The sequence below is a fragment of the Oncorhynchus gorbuscha genome, linkage group LG19, assembly GCF_021184085.1.
Source record: "Oncorhynchus gorbuscha isolate QuinsamMale2020 ecotype Even-year linkage group LG19, OgorEven_v1.0, whole genome shotgun sequence".
NCBI lineage: Eukaryota > Metazoa > Chordata > Actinopteri > Salmoniformes > Salmonidae > Oncorhynchus > Oncorhynchus gorbuscha.
In genome coordinates this window covers 26,694,109-26,714,139 of record NC_060191.1, presented here as the reverse complement: position 1 = coordinate 26,714,139, position 20,031 = coordinate 26,694,109, and the positions used below count along the sequence as shown (strand labels likewise).

General features: G+C 42.1%; 1 protein-coding gene and 1 pseudogene across 1 annotated transcript; one reads left to right on the top strand and one right to left on the bottom strand.

The window, feature by feature from the left end:
• Positions 1 to 789: 789 nt before the first annotated feature.
• On the bottom strand, positions 790 to 845 carry LOC124006549 (annotated as a pseudogene).
• Positions 846 to 1,479: 634 nt separating this feature from the next.
• On the top strand, positions 1,480 to 6,172 carry LOC124006247 (triosephosphate isomerase B-like). Its single transcript, XM_046316135.1, has 7 exons — positions 1,480 to 1,672; positions 3,540 to 3,663; positions 3,848 to 3,932; positions 4,222 to 4,354; positions 4,866 to 4,951; positions 5,198 to 5,285; positions 5,505 to 6,172. The coding sequence occupies exons 1-7, from the start codon at positions 1,564 to 1,566 to the stop codon at positions 5,621 to 5,623; spliced, it is 744 nt and encodes a 247-aa protein (XP_046172091.1). The 5' UTR covers positions 1,480 to 1,563; the 3' UTR covers positions 5,624 to 6,172.
• The last annotated feature ends 13,859 nt before the right edge of the window (positions 6,173 to 20,031 follow it).

Below are 20,031 nucleotides of genomic sequence, written 5' to 3'. Positions count from 1 at the left end.
GAGGGAAGGTGTTGGGTTGACAGTTGGTTCAAGCACCAGTCTGGAATACAAATCAGACTTTGCTACAGTGGTGTCAGAAGTGGGATGGCCTCCAGTTGTGGCCATCGAGAGCACATCCCAAATGTGCTGGTGTGAGGAATTTACTAGAGTAAAGCGTAAGGATGTGCACTCCGAAGAAAGGGAGCAAACTTAACACAATAATAGAAACCTCGTCAAGATATTCTGATCTTTTGGCGTAACTAATAGCTAATGTGCTGGGTTGACATCACTGAGTGTTCAAATCTACATCAGGATTACTACCCCATGATTTAATTTTGTATGTATTTAATCTTTATTGAACTAAGCAAGTCAGTTAAGAACAAATGATTATTTCCAATGACGGCCTACCCAGCCAAACCCTTCCCTGACGTAGCAGGGCCAATTCTGAGCTGCCCTATGTGACTCCTGATCACGGCCGGTTGTGATACAGCCCGAGATCGAAACAGGGTCTTTAGTGACGCCTCTAGCACTGCAATGCAGTCCCTTAGACCGCAGCACCATTCAGGATTTTAAAACATAAAGTGCGTGAGTGATTCCCAATTACAAACCTGGTGGTTCGAGCCCTGAATGTTGATTGACTGAGAGACGTATACCAGGGGTATGACAAAACATGCATATGCACTACTCTAATTACGCTGGTAACCCGTTTCGAATAACAATAAGACCCTTATGCCCCTACTGCGTAAATACACACTCTCCTTCAATCTGTAACAGAAGGGTCAAATGTAACGTCTATTTTCAACAGAGATCGGGGGCTTCTTCAATTGAAGATGCCTACTTGACAAATACTAAAAGAGCAAATTTTCCATAACCATTTGAAGGTCACAAGCGTTCTTGTAGGTTTTACCGTCAGTGTTTGTGCCAGAGTTAGCTCCAATCATGCGTACAAAAAATATTTTGAATAATTATTAAATTATTAAAAGACAAACATGTTGTAATGTTACATAAGATGGCTTGTTGTGTTGTTTAAAAAAAGCAATTTTAAAGACAGATGGCCTAAAAGAAATGCGAAATGCATGCTGGGTATGCAAATTACAAGATTGAATGCTAGCCAATCAACGCGCTGAATTCTCTCAGCTTTCCTGCGTGAGAATGGGTTGATTCGATTTAGCAGGCCCTGCTCGCCGTTTATAGGAATGGCCATTTATTTGAGATAACCGCACATTTTCAGTGGGTTCTCTGTGAGAATGTTCGACATGTTTTCAATGTATTTCATCCCCATATACGGAAACATAAATATTATTTTCACGCTTAAAACAAAGATAGCCTAATTTGAAGAACATTCTTTTTTTTGTGAAATTGGAGCCTAGATTCTTTACTCTACTGACATAAAAGGCTACCATTGTACATAAAGAAACGCTTTTCTGGGCGTGTCTCTGTAAACCAATAGAACAAACTGAGAGGTGGGGTTACGTGGCCCGTGATAATAAATACAGTGAGTTGCTCACGAGTAGTTGCGCTTTTCCCCGAAGTAGGTCCATCTAGTTCTGTTTTAAGGCCGAGGAACGACCCCAAACTGCAAATATGCCCAGAAAATTCTTCGTCGGTGGTAACTGGAAGATGAATGGCGACAAGGCAAGCCTGGGCGAACTCATCAAAACCCTGAACTCTGCGAAGCTCGACCCCAACACCGGTGCGTGCTTTAATGTCTGACTCGTGTAGTAGACAGTTGATCTTTGAAATTGTGTAACTTGTCGTATTGAGTTGCCTAGTGTAGCCTATTCAGTTGAGATGACAATCGCACGGCACACTTGTATTGTGAAACAACAAATAATAAGGAATGTCCTTTTTCTGTTATCAGTGCACGAATCAATGGGTGGTTAACCCAGCTATACTCCGCTAGGTCCCTTTTTTTATTGCCACTTTCACAGGGGTTTTACATTATGGGATACCCTGACCCCAATTGTGGTGCGATAGCGACAATTTGTGGAACAGAAATCACCAATGCAGAATACATAGGCCTATTTTGGTACTGAAGCCCACTATACTCCTTTGCAACCAGAGAAAGCCATTGTCAGGGGATTTCAACCAGTATTTTGAAACTAACTAGGATAAAGAACATGACTTAAGTGGATTTTTGTCAGTGGGCGTACGTTCCGAACAGCACGTAGCCACTACTGTCTGGCGCAAGCGAGGGGCGAAATGTCTGTTCTTTGATGTAGTATTATAATGATCCATCCGATCGCGATCCCTGTTCATATAACTACCAGGAGGACCAACTGTGGTTCACTGCACCATCACGATACTTTAATGTAAAAATACATTCTACCTTTAAGACACTAACTAATATATGCCCAACATTATTAACCAATAAAATGATTTGAGTTCTCCGCCATGAAGATGTTGCTTCCGCCATTCTCTATCGTGGATTTTCAAATTGCCACAGACGCGTAAATGCAGTATGCCCTGTTTGCATTTGAACACCGGTTCAAGAACAGGCTAAAGGTACTTAGTCACATTTTGTGTCCTTTTTTTGCAGGATACGCACATGGGTGTTTATTGCGCACTCCATGGAGCAGCAAATATAAGGACACGTTCTGTCCGTGTAGTAGCCTACATTTCAGTGTACAGCCACGGACTTCACCCCACAGAAAGGGCCACTCCTTACAATTCGTCTGCACAGTACACACTGACTGACGCATGAAACGGGACGCTGCATGTGCCAGCAGATGACAAACTCGCGTAGCCTTTTCCCATGTGTCTCTTTCTAGAAATGTAAAGTCAATATTCAGTCACTACTTCCCTGGGCCGTTTTATGAACCTGCAGAGTATTTTTAATTCTTTATCCTGTGGTTGACCTTTGAACTTATAAGGTCCTGTTCGACCCCAGTAGAATGTGACTTTTGTGAGTTGAGTTCTAGTGACCTTTTGGCGGTTGAACTAGGACCTTTTTGCAGCGGGGACTGACTGTTGGCAGGGATAAATGACCTTTGCAGAGGGAATAGTGACTGTGGAGGTTTAATATAGACTCACTTAACCCTAAGATACAGTTACGTTGCTAATGTCAGTGTATGCCTACTGTACGCCACAACACTAGGGATATCCTAGTTGTACAGTGTGTACTAATGTTGCAGACTCGGGTATTGGACTGTATAACCAACACTGGATCAAATAGGCTTAATAATTTTGATCGGTAGGCCTTGTTGCTTTATATACTGAAGTGAATAGTAGTGGGGCACTACATGGATTTGTCACCACTGATACTCGGTATCACCAATCACTGTGTACCCATCCTACTTAAGTTTTTCTGAAAAGATTACTGTAACATTGGCATCCATGTAAACATCAAGGGGCAAATCCTGACTTCCACTTAGAAATTTCACGGTGTCTCACACGTTGACATCAATGCATGACGACTGAGGTGAGAATTTTTACTTAGAGGTGAATCCTAAATTCCACTTAAGAATGCAAACTGGTCCAGTGTTAGTCGGTCTGCTATTTTAAACCCTGAGACTAGTGGTCAGTGCATGACCGTGTTGGTTCTCTCTCTGTGCTTGCAGAGGTGGTCTGCGGCGCCCCATCAATCTACCTTGAGTTCGCCAGGGCCAAGCTGGACCCTAAGATCGGAGTGGCCGCCCAGAACTGCTACAAGGTCAAGGGTGGTGCCTTCACCGGGGAGATCAGGTAATGGACATGACCTGTAACTGCGCATGCTGGTGTCTTCAGGACTCGTGCTTTACTGAACCAAACATTGTAGGCTGACTTTTTTTTTTTCTCGTTTTTTAACAAATGAAATCTCCTTTCTCTCACGACTTTCTTTTCCCCTTCTCTCGCTCGTCCTTTATGCCCCCTCTCTTTCTCTCCTCAGCCCTGCGATGATCAAGGATGTTGGCGTGCACTGGGTGATCCTTGGCCACTCTGAGAGGCGCTGGGTCTTTGGAGAGACTGATGCGGTAAATGGCTTATTTGATGGCGTGCTCTTCTTTATGAATGTGTCGTCTTGGGAGGAGTAGTCTGCCACCTCCAAAGACTACCACAAGAACAGGGCCATTACACAGTATTGGATTATGTCTTTCAACAGTGAATGTACCTTTTTAAAATGACAGAATTTGAGGAGCAGTGACGAATCATTTGAATCTCTTTTATATTTATTTTTTGATAAACACTCAAGGTGGTTTATCAAGTAGAGGAAATGTTAGCCAATCAGACAGGTTGTTGTAATATTGTTAACTGTCCTGACAGCTTATTGGTCAGAAGTGTGCCCACGCCCTGGAGAATGGCCTGGGTGTCATTGCCTGCATTGGTGAGAAGCTGGACGAGCGGGAGGCTGGCATCACAGAGAAGGTCATCAACGCACAGACCAAGCACTTTGCAGGTATCGTCACTGAAATCACTGATTCATCATGAGTGTTACACAGGACCACAGATTCTGCTCAGGCGTACACATGTTATCAGAGTGCTGATCTAGGATCAGTTTGCATTTGATATCTTTGAAAATGGGCCCTGACCTTTATGTAGCTGATGTGCAAGGGTCAGGGCTTTTGTGGAGCGATGGGTAACGATGCATCGAGGGTGACTGTTGACGTGTGCAGAGCGTCCCTGGTTCGCGCCCAGGTCGGGGCGAGGGGACAGACGTAAAGTCTATACTGTTACATTTAAACATGTCAAGAACCATGTCAGTAATATATGTAACAATCATATAAACTGCATAGGCCTTCTTGTATCTGGAAAGCAAGCAATGAATTTGCAATTACTGTATGTACAGTGTGTTACATGGTTGTCTTGGTTATATCTAGTGTCCATGATGGCACTTTGTCCATTTTGAGTTCTCCCTTTTTATTAATGTGAATGCAGTACTGTATTCACCATGTCAATTCTGTTTGCAGACAACATTAAGGACTGGTCCAAGGTTGTTCTGGCCTATGAGCCCGTGTGGGCCATCGGCACCGGCAAGACCGCATCCCCCGCCCAGGTAAGTTTCTTCTATTGTCGTCCTTACAATTGTATGACCTCAATGGAAAGAACATGGGACCGATGGGGACTTGACTAAAAGCCTGAATCTCTTCATACGGTATATATTCAGTCTAGACTAGAGCAGAATGTGTTGTCCATTTGAGATTCATCACTAAATTGAAGACTGAAGTCAGAACATACTGGACTTTGGAACCCATATTCATGTTTTTATTTGAATCTTTTATTTCTTATCTTTGTCTCTCAGGCCCAGGACGTTCATGACAAACTGAGGCAGTGGGTCAAGGCCAATGTGTCTGAGGCAGTAGCCAACTCTGTCAGGATAATCTATGGAGGTGAGACCGCTCATCTGCTTCATGTTTAAACACACTTAAGCTGTTAATGCCACGACCACCAAAGTGGGGATTAATAGGTTTTGTCATTGCATAGCTAATCTAATTCAAGTCCGGGACATGCAGGGTGCGTACAGTGGACTCTTTTTCTCCCCACCACTCTGTCCCTCTCTCTCATAAATCCATTCCTCACTCATATCCTTCTGTTCTCTCTCTCCTCAGGTTCCGTGACAGGTGGCACCTGCAAGGAGCTGGGAGGCATGAAGGATGTGGACGGTTTCCTGGTTGGCGGCGCTGCACTCAAGCCAGAGTTCGTTGACATCATCAACGCCAAGCAATAAAAACCCTGACGTGGGCAGACCCATGTCCATATTTGAGGCCAACTCCATTCAGATGAAACGTGAACCATCATCCTCAACTCGGCACCTAGAACCCCCTTCCCTTCCCCTTTTTTATTCAAGTATTTGTGACAATGTCTTTACCTGTTTCCTTTTGGTTGAATGTCTCAAAGAAAAGGGACAGATTGACTAGCATACTATACAGCAGTGAAAGGTGTTCGTTCCCCTGAGATGGTGTGTTTTTTTTTTGTACTGGCCTCCACTACGGTTTTAAAGGGACTGCGCTTGACAACACCTTTCTGGATGGAACAACCCATGCCTTTTACTTGGAAGTTTACAAGCTTTTATGTATTGTGTCAACTAGCAACGTCAATCAGATTCACTTGCCTTTGTACTAAAGCTGAGTCTTTGTAACTATGGCTTAGCCCTTCCCATAGAACACATGATCCTCTCCGGTCAGGAGGGAGGCGTCCATTTAGATGTCTGTGTTTGGTCATGGCCAACTGAGGGGCTGGGGTCCTAGGAAATGTTGTAATAAAAGGTTTTAGACTAGTTGTGTCTTGTTTTTATTTTATGTCTGTGGACACTGCATGATCTTGACTGCTACGAGGCTGCATTCCTACTCATGTGTAAAGCCTGTCAGACTACAGTATCTGGTGGTGGTAATTTGGTAACATGACGCCGAACTCCTGAGCGTTCATGTAGATAATGGTGCAATTCACATGTCCACTAAGCGACACCAAATCAGCAATATCATAAACTAAATACGTAGAATGTATGCACACATGACTGTAAGTCGCTTTGGATAAAAGCGTCTGCTAAATGGCATTTATTTATATTTAAATATATTTCTCTTCAGCAGCATTCTTAAAGTGGAGCTGTATATAAAGGTCAAACACTATCCTATTTTCTCTAGTGGCTTCTTCTCACCTTGAACTCTGAAGTTGTCAAATGATCTAATATGCCAGGGAGATCTGTAGCTAAGAAAGTAATGTATGTAGTGTCGTAAGCCTGTTAGTAGCCCATGTGCCTCATCTGACTAATTTGGTCCATTTAGCCTACTGTTCTGACTTGTTGGTGCACATGTAGCCTACAGCCTGTTTTAGTGAAATCTCATTGACTATTGTAAGCTTTCATTGTTTCATGACCCCTTATCACATGGTTTTGTCTTGGCGTACAGGGACAATACTGTAAGAAAGGCCCATGTTATGAATTCTGTCGCTCTATATTTCAAAAGTGCTGAAATAGTTCTATTGACTGCGTCAGTCCTAGGTCGCTCATTCATGTCTTAATCTAAATTGCGGATTGCCTCTTATCTGCTCGTCCCCTTATGCCAAAGTTACATCTCAAACCACATTTGTTTAAGCAAGTCAGTCACATGTTATTTTTAAAAGGTAGTAAATAAGACTCAATGAACTGTTCTGCAGTGGAAGGTGTTGGGACAGCTTGTGGACACCGTCACCGTTATAGTCCAATTAATGTAGTGTTGTGTAGTGGCTTTGCTGGCATGCATCTAAAAAAATTTGAGTTTGCCCCACCAAGATTTACATGCTAAAATCGCTACTGATTATAATCAGTGGGATGGCGGATGATCACAGCCGCCAATCTAAGAGATGTAATTACGAAGCTCTCTACTCCTGAGGGGAAACATGGCGGCAAAAAAATGTGGTAAATTGTAAATGTTTCACAAACTGCGATGGAAAAGATTGTGTAGCCTGGGCACAGAGGTTTTAAAGACGGCTGATACATCTTCACAAGCCACGACCCTCCAGTCACACTCGTGGGAGGACAGCAAGATGCTGAACTTCGTCTTCAGGCAGGTAGACACTATGGATCACCCCTGAGCCGCCAAGGTGCAAAGGAGGGACTGAATAGCCACCAACACTGGGTCTCGCAGGAGCCCGGTGGAGGTAGCTGGAGGGGGGGGGGATAAGAAACAGCGTGATGTATGGAATTGCAAGAAATAAGCTTTAAACCAACTAAATGTTCTTTCCACCAACAAGAGGGGTGTGAACAGTTTGATGTTCCCCAATGCTGGGTGACCTGAGTGAAAACGTTTGTGAACCCCTGCTATATCGCACAGTAATAGGCTACTGTAGCCTACCCATACGGTCAAATATTTTACATAAACTACTGGTCTATTTACTGTGTTGGGAGAATGGTTTAATCGTTTGTAGTAATGCTGTATCCGGCAAAGGAATGTGTCAGTTTCTGAAAGAGAAAATAATGGCAAATGGTTGTGCACCTGTCAGTGAACGTTTAAATTCAACAGAAAACTGGTACTGACAGGAGGAGCAATATGAGTCTGTCAGAGGTTGTCACACTAGATGGGGATTGTGATGGAGGCTTTGATGGTCCACACAATGAAAAAGCAGATGTCCTTTCCAGTGATGTTGAGCTGAACTTGGACCTTGTGCCAGTAAGACCCTCCCTCACTCCCTCTTCAATTGTAAGGTCCCATGCACCATAGGGACACTTGACCTCCACCACTATTGTGGTGCCCACCAGACCCTCCGGTGAGGCACCCAGGATCCCAGACCCCGTGATCTAAAGCCCGGACTCCTGCATATCCATCCCTGTAGCCATTTGAATGCCTTGATGCCCTCGTTATCTATAGCCCACTTTACAGACAACATCCCATCCAATGACTGATCTGAGGACCCTTTTTTATAGCAGCGACAGTGTAATGCACTTGGCCCTAACCACTGCTCCATAATTTCTGTCAGTTAACCTCCCTCTCCTCATGGTGTGTCAGTTGGGGTTGGTGCGCTGTCCAACTGTTGCCTGCCGTATATGTAACAGATGTAAATCGTACTCTCCTTGTGTTGTGTTTTGTCCAAATAAATCACATCAGCCAGTGGTCCCAGTTGCGCATAATTTATTTCTGTTGCTGTTGTTGAATGGGAAACAGCACGTTAGTTGTGCAGGGCTTAACGATATTGATGGCTGTCGATGGCAAAATCTGTAGCATGAAGACAACTGTGTTAGCAGTGGGCTTATGTGACCATTACATCGGTGTATGCTAGCTAACACACTTATTTACAGCACTCATATGCCAAAGCACATCCCAGAAAGCCCCTCAATCCCTAACAGGTACCATATACACACACATGTATAAATCAGTAACGTACAGCAAACTTGTACACATTATAAAATATAAAACAGTATTCAGAATGTGACCTACCTTGCATCACATTTTCATACTGGGAAGACCTGATGTTCGCGATCTCCCCCTATCTGCAAGCGAGGCCAATCGCAACACACCTTATTGTCATCAGAGTTAAACCAACCAATAATAATGCTTGAACATTAAATACACATTTCTTTAAAGGCAAGTGGAAACATAACCAACCCTGTTACATATAGCCTCCTGCTGCTCTGCTGACCACGCCATGCCAGCCAGGATGCCTGCATGCCCCAGGTGCGCTTATTTTTAAAACTTCTTCGGGATGTCCCTTCCACGGGACGGTTGAGCTAACGCAAGGTAATGCGATTAGCATTAACAAGAACATTTCCCAGGACATAGACATATCTGATATTGGCAGAAAGCTTAAATTATTGTTAATCTAACTGCACTGTCCAATTTACAGTAGCCATTACAGCGAATGAATAGCATTCTATTGTTTGAGGAGAGTGCACAATTTTGAACATGAAAAGTTATTAATAAACAAATTAGGCTTATTTGGGTAGTCTTGATACAACATTTTAAACGGAAATGCAATGATTAATTGGATCAGTCTAAAACGTTGCACATACACTGCTGCCACCTAGTGGCTAAAATATAAATTGCACCTAGGCTGGAATAATACATTAATGGCCTTTCTCTTGCATTTCAAAGATGGTTAAACATTTTTACAAAAGAATGGTTGTTTTTTTCATTGTATTATCTTTAACCAAATCTAATGTGTTATATTATCCTACATTCCTTTCACATTTCCACAAACTGTGAAAAAGTGTTTCCTTTCAAATGATACCAAGAATATGTATATCATTGCTTCATGGCCTAAGCTACAGGCAGTTAGATTTGGGTATGTCATTTTTGCAGACTTTTTTTTTTAAAGGGGCGGATCCTTAAGAGGTCCGGTACAGACAGGGTGACAGGGAGGGTAGCTGATGTTCTGGCTCAGGTTCAAGGAGACATGCCGTCCCTCTGATCCTGCCCCGGAGATGGTTCCTTGGCCACTGAAGATCCTCGTTTGTGGGCTCTCGGGACAGAGGGTTGTCTTCAACTGGGTACAGGTCCTCCACTGACTGCACCTGGTTGGGCACGGCTGGCTTCCTCAACTCGCATTCCACATCCGTAAGCCCGATATTGTGAACCACCAAAATAGGCTGCATGACTAGGGCTGTTGCGGTGACCATATTACCGCCACACCGGCAGTCACGAGTCATGAAGCAGTCAAATTCCACGTGACCGTTTAGTCACGGTAATTAGGATTCTCCAAGCTCTGATGTTGCTGATGGTCATTAGTAGCCTACCAAACTTGCAAACTGCCTGGTACTCTCCACTCTATTGTCCCTGTAATCACTTTGACATCAATGCAAATGAATCAAAAATCTAATCCAACACTTCATGAGAGCCCATGAGCTCATGTTGTGCAACATTTCTATAGGCTATGCAATTGTGTGAGAAAACAGAGTGATGGCCTCTATTAAAAAGAGGAGGATCCCATCAGCGTTACATAGGCTAGGCCTACTATATTCATTTTTCAACTTTCCTAATATTAAGCACATTGCTTATTTTACAACAGGAATATAGCCTACCTGGCTGGCATGGAAATTAACCATGAGAATAGCGTCCTCTATTCGCTATTTAAGTGCATAGATAGGTATTTTTTCCCGCTGACCCTGTTTCAAGACAGGTGCATGATAATGGTCCATTCTAACTCAAAACTAATTTCACACATATTCATCAGCCAACAACATGGGTAGGCCTAATGAACAGCAGAAGCACTAGCCTATGTCAATCTACTATCCACCATAGTACAAAAGCTGACCTATTCTATTCTGTGCAAGAAATAAATATTCCAAACACAGTCTGGGATGCGATAGATCCCAAATTAATACAAACGCTAGCATCAAAAAAAAGTTTTTACGTAATGTAGTTGACGCAACAGATCAGAACGTTTAGCTTTAAATGTTGTTAAACTATTACACGGAGCCCAAACCGGCCGCGCGCGTGCGCCATCATGTGCCATCGTGCATAAATGTATTTTGTCCCCCCACACCAAACGCGATCACGACACGCAGGTTAAAATATCAAAACAAACTCTGAACCAATTCTATTAATATAGGGGCAGGTCGAAAAGCATTACACATTTATGGCAATTTAGTTAGCTAGCTTGCAGTTGCTAGCTAATTTGTCCTGGGATATAAACATTGAGTTGTTATTTTACCTGAAATGCACAAGGTCCTCTACTCCACCAATCAATCCATGCATAAAACGGTCAACCAAATCGTTTAGTCATCTCTCCTCCTCCCAGGCCTTTTCTTCTCTTGACTTTATATTGCGATTGGCAACTTTCATAAATTACGTGCATTACAGTCACTGACCTATTTCGTCTTTCAGTCACCCACGTGGGTACAACCAATGAGGAGATGGCACGTGGATACCTGCTTCTATAAACCAATGAGGAGATGAGAGAGGTAAGACTTGCAGCGTGATCTGCTGTCAGAAATTGAACTGACTTCTATTTTAGCCCTTGGCAATGCAGGCGCTCGTTGGTGCGCATGAGCAGTATGGGTGCAATAATTGAATAATATAGATTTCTAAATGTATTTTGCAATGCTCACACGAGACGAGAGCAGTGTAGACAACCCGTTAGGCTATTTCTTCACATTATCAACGCAGCAATACGCACATGGCAGTAGGCTATAAGCACGAATGTTCCATTAGCGGGAAAACACCATTATCAAAGGTGACCACAAATGTGATTATGCATGTAATGCTTTTATTATAAAAGGTGCATTTTTTATGGTGAAAATGATCTTCCCCAAACTTGAAACTCACACGTTGTGTATGTATGCCAGTTAGACTCTAAACCCCTTGTAAAGCGGATTAATGTGCTTCATTTTAAGAAATTATTTGGCCACTTTAGCTGTGATACAAACTTTATTAAAACATATAGGCCTTTGGGCTAGGCTACATGAGGTGTGATACTAACCTTATTAAAACATATAGGCCTTTGGGCTAGGCTACATGAGGTGTGATACTAACCTTATTAAAACATATAGGCCTTTGGGCTAGGCTACATGAGGTGTGATACTAACCTTATTAAAACATATAGGCCTTTGGGCTAGGCTACATGAGGTGTGATACTAACCTTATTAAAACATATAGGCCTTTGGGCTAGGCTACATGAGGTGTGATACTAACTTTATTAAAACATATAGGCCTTTGGGCTAGGCTACATGAGGTGTGATACTAACCTTATTAAAACATATAGGCCTTTGGGCTAGGCTACATGAGGTGTGATACTAACTTTATTAAAACATATAGGCCTTTGGGCTAGGCTACATGAGGTGTGATACTAACTTTATTAAAACATATGTGGTCCTTCTGTAGCTCAGTTGGTAGAGCATGGCGCTTGTAACGCCAGGGTAGTTGGTTCGATTCCCAGAACCACCCAAACGTAGAATGTATGCACACATGACTGTAAGTCGCTTTGGATAAAAGTGTCTGCTAAATGGCATATATTATTATTATTATTATATAGGCCTTTGGGCTAGGCTACATTAGGTGTGATACTAACCTTATTAAAACATATAGGCCTTTGGGCTAGACTACATGAGGTGTGCGACTATGATTCGAAAAAGTCGCAAAGAAAAGGCATATTTTATTGCCTTATGCTGGGCATCATTCACAAATGATAGGCTAATATTGTCACCCATCAGACTTAATCATGTCTTTACATATACTAAATAATATATGTGTGAAATTTGTTTTGATTCAGAATGAACCAATATCATGCACCTGTCTCGAAACAGGGGCAGCGGAAAAAATACATCTATGCACTTAAATAGAGAATGTAGGACGCTTTTCTCGTGGTTCATTTTCATGCCTGTCAGGTAGGCTATAATCCTGTTGTAAAGATAAGCAATGTGCTTAATATTAGAAAAGTTGAGGAATAAATATAGTAAGCCTAGCCTATAGAAAACTGATGGGATCGTATTATTTGTACTAAGTTTTCCCTCACTATAGCTGCACTTCTCCATATGGGCAGACTTATAGTAGTCTTCTCCCCTTTGAATGCTCACGCTCATCCTTGAAAAATAGACACCGAAGTCAACATACTGTACAAACAGTAATCTAGGCTATTTTTTGATCTACTGCTCTGCTAACTAGCTAGCTAAAGTGTAGTCAGTGGCTAGATAAGACAGAGAAAGGGGACGTAAGAAGTTCATGGATTGGACACAGAAGGTCTCTGATCAGATCGCGCTGGTGAACGGTAGGTGATAGTGTCAGCTAGCGATGATATTTAGGAGCTACCAGCAGGAATTTGTGGTCTTGCTGAGGTCTTCTCTATTGCTAATTACCATTTCAATATTTTGTAAATTGAGGCAAATATATTGATAAAGCTCACCTTGTCTGAGAGAGAATTTACAAGCCTATTTTTTTAAACCTTTATTTAACCAGGCAAGTCAGTTAAGAACAAATTCTTATTTTCAATGACGGCCTAGGAACAGTGGGTTAACTGCCTGTTCAGGGTTACTAGGTCAACACTCTAACCACTAGGCTACCCTGCCTACACGAAACACAGACCTTATATGAAGTAGTGCTAAAGTAGATGCAAAAATGAATGGTGAAAAAACAATTGGAACCATTACCGGATTAATGGCTAGGTCTTATGGGTATTATGATGTGTCCACAGTGCTGGACTATCGGCCATATACCGCATCCCGTCAGACCTTATTGGTTAATTAAACCATGGCATTGTTGAATAATTGTCATGTTCTGACCATAGTTCTGTTATTTTATTCTTTGTTTTAGTATGGTAGGGCGTGAGTTGGGGTGGGCAGTCTATGTTTGTTTTTCTATGTTGGTTTTTGTGTTCGGCCTCGTATGGTTCTCAATCAGAGGCAGGTGTCGTTAGTTGTCTCTGATTGAGAATGATACTTAGGTAGCCCTTTTCCACCTGGGTTTGGTGTGTGTTTATTTTCTGTCTTTGTGTTACGTGTGTGCATTTTAGGTAGTGGTGGATTTTCTTTTCTTTAACTTGGCACCCTGTGGTTTTTGGGTTGTCTCGTTGTGTGTCCCCCCGCGCCCTGTATTTGTTGGGCTTATTATTTTGCTGTGCCTGAGTAAAGCACTTAACCTCAGTGGAACTCTCTCTGCGTCTGATTCCTGCACCCACCTAGTCCCGAGTGACAATAGTTTCTGATTGGCTTGAAGGTCATTCTAGAGTGTGCATTATTTAAGTGATAATGCCCAAAAAGACCATGTTTGGAGGATATGTTGGCACGGGTGTTGTTAGGCCCGATTCGAAGTCCAAACACCGGCTTCGAGAGCATTATCACTTTTATACAATGGCTTACCAACATATTCAAATAATGATTTACATATTTTCATTAAAAATGTTATTTTAATCAATTTAGTCATACTATTTCCTTCTTCCACAAGATATAGTCCAGACACAAATCTAGGGTTGCTACCCAAACCGGCTGGTCGTTCGTTCTATTGGTTTGGTTGACAGAGACGTGACCCAGTCGTTCAGTCTTTTTGTTCTGTATCTATGACGCGACCCAGTTTGTTACACCCTGATCTGTTTCACCTGTGTTTGTGATTGTCTCCACCCCCCTCCAGGTGTTGCCCATCTTCCCCATTATCCCCTGTGTATTTATATGTGTGTTCTCTGTTTGTCTGTTGTCAGTTTGTCTTGTTTGTCAACCAGCGTTTTTGTTCTCAGCTTCTGCTTTCCTAGTTGCTCTTTTTCTCACCCTTCTGGTTTTGACCCTTGCCTGTCCTGACTCTGAACCTGCCTGCCTGCCCCTGATCCTGCTGACATGTACCTTTGCCACTCCTCTAGATTATTGACCTCTGTCTACCCTGACCCTGCCTGCCGTCCATGTACCGTTGCCAAACCTCTGGTTTACTGACAACTGCCTGCCTTGACCTGTCCATTGCCTGCCCGTTGGATCATTAAACCATTGTTAATTCGACGTGTCTGCATCTGGGTCTTACCTTTATACCTGATACAGCCGTTCGTTCTAAATGTTCCATTGCCATACTGGCTGGCAACATTCTAATCCCTTGCTTGCTAGCCAGCCAACTACGGCTAACTTACAGTCACATCAAAAAGTGCAGCCAGCATAGCAGCATAGTAGCTGCATTTGCGTTTGTTTAAGTTGTTTCTAGTGACATTTATTTGGGTACATCCATAACGATCTCGCCTGGCATAGAAAATGTGTTCTCTCATCAGAACACCGTTGTTCAGAGGAGCTAGCCAACAACACAACTCAACACAATCACTTCAAACTGAATCTGGAAAGACAGCAAACTAAATCAAATAAAATTGTATTTGTAACATGCGCTGAATACAACAGGTGTATTACTTACTTACTTACAACAAGTGCTATGAAATGCTTACTTACAAGCCCTTAACCAACAATGCAGTTTTGGGAAAATATAGTTAAGAACATATTTACTAAATAAAGTAAAGTAAAAAAAAAGAAGTAACACAATAAAATAACAATAATGGGGCTATATACAGAGGGTATCGGTTAGTTGAGGTAATTAAGGTAATTTGTACATCGGGGGGACAATGAAAATAATCCGGGTGGCCATTTGATTAAATGTACAGCAGTCTTAAGACTTGGGGGTAGAAGCTGTTAAGGAGCCTTTTGGACCTAGACTTGGCGCTCCGGTACTGCTTTCCGTAGCAGAAATATTACTTGGGTGACTGGAGTCTTTGACAATATTTTGGGCCTTCCTCTAACACTGCCTAGTATAGAGGTCCTGGATGGCAGGAAGCTTGGCCCCAGTGATGTACTGGGCCGTAACGCACTACCTACTGTTGCTCCTTATGGTCGGATGCTGAGCAGTTGCCATACCAGGCGGTGATGCAACTGTTCAGGATGCTCTCGGATAGCGCAGCTGTAGAACTTTTTGAGAATCTGGGGACCCATTCCAAATCTTTTCAGTCTCCTTGGGGGAAACTAGCTGCGCTTCGTTTCCTGCCTGTCTGTCTCATCACGACTCACGACATGTTCATTACTATGGGACAGCTGGAGATCGAATTTGAACATTGAGACAATGTTGCAAATGTTGGAGAGACAGACAGCAAGGTTTAGACAAACAGAGAGATAATGTCTAGATGCTTTTTATTGTGGAGATCAAGTTTATAAATTGCCTGGCTGGGCTGAGGAGACAGTGGATTGCTCAGTCAGATGGAACAGAGTAAATAGGCATTTTAACGTCATAGATTGCCCCAGTGGTAACTTGTGGAATAGACACTGGCTGGAATAGCTTTTAACCAATCAACATTCAGGATTAGACCCACTCGTTGTCTAATTAAGAGATAATGCAAGGAGGAGATATAGTATAAGGCCAATATACCACGGCTAAGGGCTGTTCTCACACACAAGGCAGACCTGCCAATCCTGTCCAATTTTTCAGAGTACCATATAGGCGCGGCAAATTGGAGATTCAACTTGCAAATCTAGTGCAAAGGCATTTTAAAAGCATTGCCTCTATAGCTAATACCGGACACTCATTCATTATTCATCGCGCAGTCTTCTAAACTCCAGACTCCATTTAATGCCAATATGTTAATATTTATTTTTGATTATACTTTTTGTAACTGGATCATAATTACAGTTACAGTATTTCAGGTTGCGTGATCCTCGTAATGTTACATGGAAAATACAACTAATGGCACGCAGATTGAAATGTATATCACACTCGCACAAATGCGACCAGTTATTTTTCGTATTTGCATTTAATTTATTTCACTAGCAAATGCGAGTGAACTGCTGGCATTTTAGAGACCACTAAATGACAATCTTATGTTCGCTAACGTTAGCTTGAAAAAATTAGTGTTTACCTTTCCAGTCGGCAAACTCAGCATCACAACAGGAGGGGCAGACACTGGGTAGCTACGTGGAATAATGATGTATTAATCTCCATGTCCGTTGACACAAACTCCGAACATGTCTCTGTGTTGTAGCTCGATAATTGTGATGTTAGATTTACTCAGTGGATTTATTTTTCATAAAAATGTGCAACAAAAAAATCAGACCCTATTCATTTCTGTGTACTTTTAACTCGGTTATCATACAAGCGTACGTGGACAGATAATTGCGTAGTCGGTACGCAAAATGCGAGCATGTCTGCATGTTGGTTAGGCGACGCAACGCGGAGTGCCTGGACACAGCCCTTAGCCGTGGTATATTGGCCATATGTCACAAACCCCCGAAGTGCCTTATTGCTACTATAAACTGGTTACCAACGTAATTAGAGCAGTAAAAATACATGTTTTGTCATACCCGTGTTATACGGTCTGATATACGGCTGTCAGCCAATCAGCATTCAGGGCTCGACCCACCCAGTTTATAATTCCTTATAATGCACTGTATATTTGCATGGTAAAATTCAATGTCTATTCATAGATTGCACCTCGGTCACTCGGTCGCGTCATGACGGTGTTATGAACGTTCTCAAGCCGCCCTCTACCGGCGGCGCGATAGTGATGCCCTAAAGTGGTGATAAACCCAGTCATTCTGGACGGAGGCTAATTACACTTTTGTGCCTGGAAACACTATGACATTGCTAAAGTAGTCAAATATTTAGTTTAAAAAAATAGCTAGCAATGCTAACGTTAGCTAGCTAAAATCAGGTGGCCTCCCCTCAATTTTAGCTAACGTTTTACTGCATCTAAAGTCAATCTGGATACATCAAAACGATGACAAAAGGTTTTCCTACTAATTGAATGTCATTGTATATCCAAGCCACTGTAATGCACTTTTGATTAAATCTTCAACGCTCATTGACGATGCATTGCGTAGAATGCTCAGTCGGGCATCAGTCCAAAACAGTATTTTGACGAAACATGCAACCCATGATATTAATGCAGCGCACATTGGAAGGGGCTTTGCCTGCTATACTTACCTAGACACTGAACTGAAAACACAATGAAATCTTATGACACAGACCAGCCTGGTGGTAGTGACTGGGAAGCAGGTATCAAATGATTTAGAGCGGGTGTGTGTTTGATTTGGAAATGTAACTAATCTACACTCTTATATTAATCTCCTGTTATGTATTATTATATATTTTTTTGTAACCTTTATTTAACTAGGCAAATCAGTTAAGAACAAATTCGTATTTACAATAGCGGCCTACCCCGGCCAAACTCTAACCCGGACGATGCTGGGTCAATTGTGCGCTGCCTATGGGACTCCCAACCACAGACAGTTGGTATACAGCCTAGCACTGAGATGCAGACCATTAGACCATTGCGCCTATCTATCAATAGATTATAGGTTTTCTCAAAATATTTCACATATATAGTTATAAACAGTTATAGTTATTAAATAGTTTTGTCTTTCTCATTTTATTATGGATGCATAAATTATTACTCAATCCAATTTCAATTTAATAATCCAATTGTCATATCTTATTTCAGTTTATCCCATTTCAGAGCGCTCGACTGGACTTTTATTTAGAAAATCGTGAGAGAAAAACACGTGACCGGATGTAAGAACCTCACACTGCTTTGTTTACGTTACTGGGGGTACCTACTCGACTAGCATTCCTCAAAATGTCAAAAATAGAGTTGCTGAGATTGTTTCTTAACGAACGATTGACAGCTGCTGCTGATGAGATATTTGGGACAATTGAAAAGACAATTGTAGAGTACCAGGAAGAAGTGTCCCGCACGAAAGAGGAGAACAATCGTCTACGGAGAATGCTAAGGTTACAAAAAACAGGTCTGGGATATTTTAAAACGCATATGGGCACTAGCTAGCTAACTAGCTTCTACTGCTTTGATATTACTGCATCTAGCTAGTACTGATTCATGTGAAGCTCATCAATATTTGCCCTTCTGACTCAAATTGCATTGCCAGCATAGCCCCTTGGATTCTCGAGAGCTAATTCTATAGCTACCTACCTGCATTCTACACGTTTTTTCAGACCCCAAAAAGATGCAGGTTTGCCTGGCCTGCTCACTATGCTGTAGGTTTTACAAAGTAAGAATCAAAAGACAATCTTGTGCATCGGGTGGGAGGAAGCATAAGCTATATGAGTGACAGGTGTTCGAATCCCGGCTGTTTGAATCCAGACTCGGCGGGTCTTTGTTTTCTACTTATTACTACATACATTTATTGCTTTCATCATGTCATTTGATATTTTTTCTATATTTTTTATCCATTCTCCCTCAGACTCCCAGCCGCTGACTGTCTCTGACGAGGATCTTCCCCCTGAGCAGCAGCACTGTGAGCAGGAGTGGAGCCCAAGTCTGGAACAAGATGGTCCGGAGGCCACACAGATTAAAAAGGAGCAGGAGGAACTCCGGACCAGTCGGAGGGAAGAGCAACTTCAATGGCTAGAGTCTGGTACCAAAGACTTCACATTCAGTCCTGCCTGTTTGAAAAGTAACTATGATCCGATTCAGAACCCAACTCATTCATCACATCTTCACCAAGTACAAAGTGAGGAAAGCAGAGAGAACCCAACTCATTCATCACCTCTTGACCAAATACAAAGTGAGACAAACAGTGAGAACCCAAGTCAGTCCTCATACCTTCACCAAATAGAAAGCGAGGAAGACGGAGAGAACCCGGCAGCTCAGTCCTCATATCTTTACCAAATACAAAGTCAGGAAAACCGAGAGAAACCATGGCAATGCCGTGTTTGTGACAAATGTTTCAACAATATTCATCATCTGAAAGCGCATGTAAGGAGTCACACAGGGGAGAGACCGTATAAGTGTCCTATATGTAGAAAATGCTTTATGACAACGAGCGCATTGAATAGACATCAGACAATTCACACTGATGGAAAGCCGTTTAGGTGTAATTATTGCGGCAAATCCTTCAAATGGATGAACTCCCTTGGAAGGCACATAAGGATTACCCATGAGAGGGAGAATATATGACATTACCTGGTGTGGGGAAAGGGCAATAGTTGTTCTGAAAAAGTTACACCCGGATACTTTTTATATACTATTGCCATATAATATGATAATATGCCATATGCTATTGCCATATAATTACACAATAACAAAAGTGAACACTATGTTATAGTTAATTATAGGATATCTATGGCTATTGTGTGTGTGTTTTTACATGTTTGTAACCACTTTCCCAGGGACTACATATGGAAATATACATAAGTCTTGATCAATGTGCATTATCTTTGTCAAATAAATCAAATAAGGTGTATCTTACACCTATCTGTGCATAAATATTGT